Raw genomic sequence first — 7658 nt, forward strand, 5'->3', positions numbered from 1 at the left:
AAATCGAAGCGGGATAGAGGGCGAACTCCCAACAGCGCAAGGAGACTGCTTCGACTTGGCAGATTCGCAGATACAGTTACTCATCTTTCGGCTTCACAAGACATACCTGCAATTTGAGCTGCAAGTTGTTGGCTACATCCTTGAATAGTCGTCCTTCATTTCTCAGAGGTCGGCCTGGTACTGTGTACTTGGACTGTGTATCCGATATTGCAATTAGAGCCCGAGCCTGCTCAGAAATGACTTCCTCACACCCTCCAAAGTAAGTTTGATTCATCTCAATGTGCAGCCTGTCGCATGAGGCCAGTGTGTGCCGAGAGCGGTCCTTTTCAAATCCACCTCACCTTTCGAAGTCGAACCTGAACAAATACCAGAATAGAGTTCATGTTTCGGCTGGGTGCGCAGAGCTAACTTTCTCCAGTCTCTACGCCCCAGGGCAATTTATGAACCCGGGACCAGCTCCTCGACCTCCTACGGACCGTCCTCGTCTAAACCTAGGTGCCTCAACTGGCAGCATACCGCAGGTTACCTCATTTGATCAGATGTCCCTCGGACCCAATTCACCAGCACCATCTACAACCTCTGCGCCTTACTTCTCCAGCAACAGCAGCTCGCTCTCGCTGATCAGCAGCAAGTCCCAGTCCAGTACGAATGTCATCAAAGAAGGCTACGTTCGTTGCAAAGAGGACAAGTTTTGGGGTGGGTGGAATCAAAGATACCTCATTCTGCGAGAATTTCGACTTGACTTCATGAAGAATGAGCAAGGAAACCTTATGCACTCCATCTTGTTGAACACCATTGCGGGCGTCTCGCGCTCTGAGGATACACGCATGGCCTTCGAAATTACGCGCACTGCCAGTGCCAAAAAAGGCGCCAAAACCATCACGTGTGAGGTGAGGAACGATGATGAAATCTACGACTGGATCGACAAAATCTACGTACGTTGTCCAAAGATGGGAGGGGTGAGCAATCCCACAAACTTCAGTCATCGGGTTCATGTCGGCTTTGATCCTCAGACAGGAGGCTTCGTGGGCTTGCCGGTCGAGTGGGAGAAGCTCCTGACTGCATCAGCAATCACCAAAGAAGACTACAAGAAGAACCCGCAAGCTGTCATTGAGGTGTTGGAATTCTACTCTGACCACAAAATGCGCGAGCAACATCCGGAACTCTTTGCTGGTTCCGCTTCCGGGCAAAACGCTCCTGAGATGTCACAAAATCGCCCATTTGGCCTTGGCGGCGTAGGCACATCGATCGCACCTCCAAGACCGGCTCCACCCTCCAGGGCAGAAACCTTTCCCACCAATTACCAAGAGATCACCCCTCCTAGATCTGGCAACAATACTCCTAAGCCAAGCTCACAGCGGGTGCCAACTGACAAGTCTGGCTATGATATGGAAGCTGATGCAGCAAGGATCAAGGAGATTGCCAATCAAGAACAGCAGAGACGACAAGAAGAAGCTGCTCGAAAGGAAGAACTTCGTAGGGTTCGGGAAGTCCAGCGCAGACGCGAGCAAGACCGTGAGAGGGAAGAAAAGCGTGAGCGTGAGGAAGAACAAGCTCGCCGCGATCTGGAAGCTTATAATGCATCGATACCGAAGTCGAGGACACCACTGGCACAGCAAGAGATCGGCGGCTATGGAGCAGATAATTCCCCAAGCCGTTACAATCCCGCGAGAGCGGCGCCACAAGCCCCGGGTAGAGAGCGAGACAGGCAGCCGCAAAGCTCATCCAGGCAGCCTACAACATCTCAGCGAGCCGCTTCTTCCACCCCCGATGGTGCCACTAGCACATCTCGTTCACCGGCCCGTCCCCATTTTGAGCCATCCGCTGGTGGTGATGGGCGAGTTCCGGATGGAGCCAGACAGGAATCATCAAATGATGCTTACCGGACAGACCCGCGAAGTCAGCAATCCCAAACTCGCCACCCTCCAAACGGTATCAATGGTGCAACGCAGTCAAGTCGCCTGCCAGCTCCGGTCCAGCAGGTCAAGCCGCTCAATGTCTCCAACAAGCAGAATCAAGTCCCCACTAAACAAGCAGCTACTCCTGACGCACGACAGCAAGCCGAGATTGCTTTGACGACGAAGAAGCCGACGGAGGAGCGAAGCAAGGAGGTTCGCATGTCGAGCATGTCGGAATCCGAAGTCATGGCGAAGCTCAAGCAAGTCGTGTCGAGAGATAACCCACTGGAATCGTACTCGAAACAGAAAAAGATTGGTCAAGGCGCCTCAGGATCTGTTTATGTGGCACGTGTCAAGGAAGGTGCTACGTCAAGCATAGCACGTGAGATCTACCGGACGCAAGGTCCAAAGGGGCAGGTTGCCATCAAACAGATGGATCTGCGCAATCAACCACGCAAAGAACTCATCGTGAACGAGATTATCGTTATGAAAGATAGCAAGCACCCCAACATCGTCAACTTCTTGGACTCGTTCCTCCAAGAGCAGAACAATGAATTGTGGGTGGTCATGGAGTTTATGGAAGGTGGTGCATTGACGGATGTCATCGACAACAATCCTGTGATCACTGAAGACCAGATTTCCACCATCTGCTTCGAAACCTGTAAGGGATTGGCACATCTGCACAGTCAAGATATCATTCATCGTGATATCAAGTCCGACAACGTCCTCCTGGATCGTGTTGGAAATGTCAAGATCAGTAAGTCTTTTCACCGCCCTATCCTCTGCTTCACCCTCCGCCTCCATTTTGCCGAGCGGCTGGTCGATTGGCCAGGACCCAGACTCTGCCCACCTTTTTGGCTTATTAAGAGATCCTGGCACAATCACGCATGATGGGTTTATGGGAGGGGAACTTGGAACAGCAGCTAACTCTTGTGCAGCTGATTTCGGCTTTTGCGCCAAGCTGACCGAGTCCAAGTCGAAGCGTGCTACCATGGTAGGCACGCCGTACTGGATGGCACCCGAGGTGGTCAAGCAGAAGGAGTATGGTCCCAAGGTCGACATCTGGTCGCTCGGTATCATGGCGATCGAGATGATTGAATCCGAACCACCCTATCTTAATGAAGAACCGCTCAAGGTACTGACCGAGTCGTCTCTAATTCCGTTGGATGCATCTTTCTAACAAGCTTTTCTAGGCATTGTTCCTCATTGCCACCAATGGAACTCCTCGTTTAAAGAATCCGAACAAGCTCAGCCGGGAGCTCAAGGCATTCCTCAGCGTCTGCCTCTGTGTGGATGTCAAGAGCAGAGCCGCGGCGGATGAACTTCTTCAACACGACTTCATGCGAAATGGTTGCAGTCTGGCTAGTCTGGCAGAAATGTTGAGGTGGAAGAACAACTCCGGCAAATAAAGAGACAGCAGGAAGTCTTGACCAGGGGGGATCTAATCCTTGATATGAGAAGAAGAAAGCAAGGAAGTAATGTATGATGCGAAAGAAACTAAGATGAGTGGGTTTGTGGTTTGTGTTTGGCACACCGAGCGAGGCATAGTTGGAAAGTCTGGTCCTGGATGGCCGCCTTCCAAGTCATCCCCAAAATAAGGGTCTATGGGATGGTACTGGCGTCTCAAATATGGACGAGATAGCGGCAGCAGTGGACAAGATCTGTTTACCACCTCCGGGGCAGTTTTCAGAGGGGCCTTCAGCTTCAGCTCCAGCCTGGCTTATGGCGTCTGGAGCACAGGTCGGCTGAGTGGCGACTTGCTCGATCTTAGTGTCTGGTTGTGGATGGGATTGTCCAAAAGCTAGTCAGTCTACAGATAGATAGATTGTTGATTTCAGTTCAATGATACCTGTTGAACATATGTAGTATGGCTCTTGCCATCTGCCGCATCTACTGCACGGTGTTTGACACGGAGGGGATATTAGAATGATAATCACCACTTTACCTTTTCTCTCTTCATGTTCTCGTACCATGGGCATGTTGACGCGCTCTCAGAACCCCACCGCGGACTGAAGCTCTCTTTTCAGCACCCTTGTCGCCAAGGGCCAATGCTTGCTTCCTCGGCGAAAGAAGCAGTGTAACGTTAAAGGGGTTTGGTATTAAGCTTTGCCGGATCACCTTCTCGAAAAGAACAAGCGGCGCTGCCCTTGCTGGAACCGAGGGTGAAAGGAGGATCAAAGAGCCTCTCTAGCTGGTCGTCAAGTCCGATCGGGCATCTCCATTGGTGACCGGACTGCAGCTTGATGTATCTTGATGATGTATCTTGACGCACCTCGCCTGCTGAGGTGTAGGGATCTCTCTCCGCATGCATGAGTGGCATCATGGTTGTCCCCGCAGCAAGGAAGAGGTTGTGCATGATCACCGCGGCTGAGCGAGCTTTCAAGAGGCCAAACTGCGGAGTCTTGTGAGGATAAGATGGGAAGGTAGGTTCTGGTAGGTTCTGCTGTGAACACTTCTAACTTCTAACTTCTAACTTTTCTCCCCTCTCCCGCCATCGAGAATTGCGCTGGACCTTTGGCATCTCGATCAACATCAACGGTGGGTTTGTCAATCAGAAGAAAATATGCTGGGTCTACGAAGTTGCGCCAGCGCAGCTGCCGTGCTGGCTGCTCTTCCCCATGTGCTCGCTATTACTCCAGAGTATGTGGAAGGTGGAGACGGGGACTAAAGGGGAACAGCTGACGACTGATCAGGCAAATGCTCGCGGCTCCTCGACGGAGTGAAGCAATACCGAATCGTTCAGGAGTAGGTCTATCCTCCAAACGAGGAGATCGACGGAAAGCTTGGGGTCTAACCGCTCTATTCTGTGCCAGACTCTGGCAGCCTTCACTTCAACCAGCTACTCCTTCGACACGCACAATACATCCACTTCTTGGAACTTGCTGGATCTGAATACGGGCGATATCAGCCTGCTATACAATGGTTCTGAGATCTCTGAAATGATCTGGATAGGACCAACCGACACCAGCGTTCTCTATGTCAATGGCACCAACCGCGAAGTTGACGGCGGCGTCGAGTTGTGGGTTTCAGATACTTCATCGTTCGATCAAGGGTACAGTTCTAGTCACATGTTGTGATGAGAGGTCTGACAAGGAATCAGGTACATGGTTGCGTCGATTCCAGCGCCCTTGTCCGGACTGAAAGCTGCCGTGACACAGAGTGGTGCAATCAACTTTCTGATGAACGGCCAGCGGTATCCAAATGGTACAGCCTACAATGAAGCTCTGGCAGAAACGCCTGCAAGCACAGCTCGGCTGTATGACAGCATATATGTTCGTCATTGGGACCGTTGGCTCACACCAGAAACATTCACTCTCTTTGCCGGCACACTAACTCCAGCTTCGGATTCTTCAAACTCATCCTCGGCATGGAGCTTCTCAGGAGAGTTGCGGGATCTCTTGGCTGGCATCGAAGGACAAGCCGAAACGCCAGTGCAGCCATTTGGAGATAGTGGAGACTACGATATCACGCCGGACGGCTCCACAGTGGCCTTCCTAACCAAAGCGCCAGAGCTGCCGTACGCAAACTACACAGCCAGCTACATTTTCCTCGTACCTCATGACGGTTCAGCTGTCGCTGCTCCTTTCAATTGCCACAATTGTTCTGCAACGCCGGAAAACGCTAGAGGTGCTTCAGCTGCTCCAAGGTTCTCTCCCGATGGCTCGAGCATTGCCTATTTCCAAATGGACGGCGAAACTTACGAATCAGACAAGAACAAAATCTACATTGCGCGGTTAGATGATAGCATCACCGTCACAGAGCTGGCTGATGACTGGGACCGATCTCCTGACCAGCTCCGGTGGGCCCCAGATGGCCAGTCACTATTTGTGGCGGCTAAAGATGTTGGCCGCGAACGATTGTTCAGTCTGCCGATAGATGCCGGCGCAGACTATGTGCCAACAAACTACTCTGACCCCGGGGTCATCGCAGCATTCCACATCCTTCCCGACTCGTCAGCTCTCGTCTCTTCGTCAAGTATCTACTCATCGCGCGACTTCTACATCGCCACCCCAGAAGATAAGACCTGGCTCTTCACCTCCAACTCCACCGACCCCGAACTCTCCGGCCTAGGCCCCGAAGACGTCTCCGACTTCTGGTATCAAGGAAACTTCACCACCGTCCACGGCTGGATCGTCTATCCAGAGAGCTTCACCGATACATCCACCTATCCACTCGCCTTCCTCATCCACGGTGGGCCCCAGTCCGCCTGGCTGAATTCCTGGTCCACGAGATGGAACCTGCGGACTTGGGCCGACCAAGGCTACGTTGTTGTGGCCATCAACCCCACGGGAAGCACCTCGTACGGCCAAGCCTTCACCGACGCCATTCAAAATAATTGGGGGAGTTACCCCTACGATGACCTAGTTAAAGGCTGGGAACACATCAACTCCTCTGAAGAATTCCCCTACGTAGACACCGCCAACGGTATTGCGGCCGGAGCAAGTTACGGCGGCTACATGGTCAACTGGATTCAGGGGCACGACCTCGGTCGAGAATTCCAAGCCCTCGTTACACACGATGGCGTGACAAGCACACTAAACCAATACACAACGGAAGAACTATGGTTCATGCAGCATGACTTTAACGGCACGTTGTGGGACAACCGAGACAACTACGAGCGATACGATCCGATCAGATATGCGAGAAACTTCGCGACGCCACATTTCGTGGTGCACGGTTCCAAGGACTATCGATTGCCCGTCAGCGAAGGCGTGTTCTTGTTCAATGTCTTGCAGGAGCTGGGGGTGGATAGCCGCTTCTTGAATTTCCCGGACGAGGGCCATTGGTAGGTTATCACTTCTCTCTTTCCTTCTTCCACCTATTGGGGCTGCCTTTGACGGGGTCATGAATGGTCATTGGCTAGGGCACAGCGCAGCTCTTCCCCCTTTTGGCCGACTCCTTTTTTTCCCCCCTGTTTTTGTTTGACTCTGGGATTTGTACGTGCACAGATGGGGGCCTGCTGAGCGGCTAACCAATTTCAATTCTGATGTACAGGGTCCTGAACCGCGAGAACAGCCGAGTCTGGCATCACGAGATCTTCAGGTTCATCAATGCATACTCGGGTGCCTCGGGGTCGACGTGACCAGGCCCGGTCCGTCGAAATGGGCAAGTGATCGATGAGGGTATGGGGAGGACGCCAGACGATGACGAGTGGGAGGAGGAAGAAGAAGAAGGAGAGGAGGAGGAGAATGCTTTGCCGACGAAGAAGATAATAATAATGGTGACCATGGTGGACGATTATGATGGTCATGGCGATGCGACCCAAGATGGAAATCACACAACTTACCCCCAGGCGAGCGAGACACCGCGTGACTTTTTCTCTCCCGAGCACTGTGCAATAAAACTATCGAGGCAGACCAGCACAGACGGTGGGAAATGTGGACTTACATCTCTGGTTGATTGGTGCTGCTGCTGCTGCTGCTGCTGCTGGATAAGTGTGATCATCAGATCATCTGGTTAACCCCCCCCCTCCCTCGGTCCTTGTTTCCCGAATGAAAATTCAGAAGATAGATAAGAAAAAAAAAGGAATTGTATATCCATCCATACCATATCCAGTTCGCCTATTTGTGGGATGTTTGAAAAACGTAGTCGATGGGGTTTTTTGTCTACGCAAAAAAAGACCGCAGGGGGATATCCCTCTCGATCTATACGCTACTCTACTCTACACCCCGTATAAGGAATCAGGAATCAGCATCGCAAGTGACACTTGCTGTATTTTCCCCCAAACCTGCGGCATCTACCCACACCTGCCCCAACCCC

The 7658-nt window shown here is 52.1% G+C and overlaps 2 protein-coding genes across 2 annotated transcripts; both read left to right on the top strand.

Annotated features, from left to right (window-relative positions):
• Positions 1-236: 236 nt before the first annotated feature.
• On the top strand, positions 237-3307 carry EPUS_06543 (uncharacterized protein; the record flags this gene model as incomplete). The annotated part of the gene is made up of 4 exons (XM_007803062.1): positions 237-259; positions 419-2655; positions 2837-3033; positions 3092-3307. The coding sequence occupies 4 exons, from the start codon at positions 237-239 to the stop codon at positions 3305-3307; spliced, it is 2673 nt and encodes an 890-aa protein (XP_007801253.1).
• Positions 3308-4461: 1154 nt separating this feature from the next.
• Positions 4462-6981, top strand: EPUS_06544 (Dipeptidyl-peptidase 5; the record flags this gene model as incomplete). The annotated part of the gene is made up of 5 exons (XM_007803063.1): positions 4462-4538; positions 4592-4643; positions 4712-4917; positions 4999-6684; positions 6894-6981. 5 exons carry the CDS (start codon positions 4462-4464, stop codon positions 6979-6981), a joined length of 2109 nt encoding a protein of 702 aa, XP_007801254.1.
• Positions 6982-7658: the final 677 nt, after the last annotated feature.

This window comes from Endocarpon pusillum (assembly GCF_000464535.1).
Source record: "Endocarpon pusillum Z07020 unplaced genomic scaffold scaffold1962, whole genome shotgun sequence".
Classification (NCBI taxonomy): domain Eukaryota; kingdom Fungi; phylum Ascomycota; class Eurotiomycetes; order Verrucariales; family Verrucariaceae; genus Endocarpon; species Endocarpon pusillum.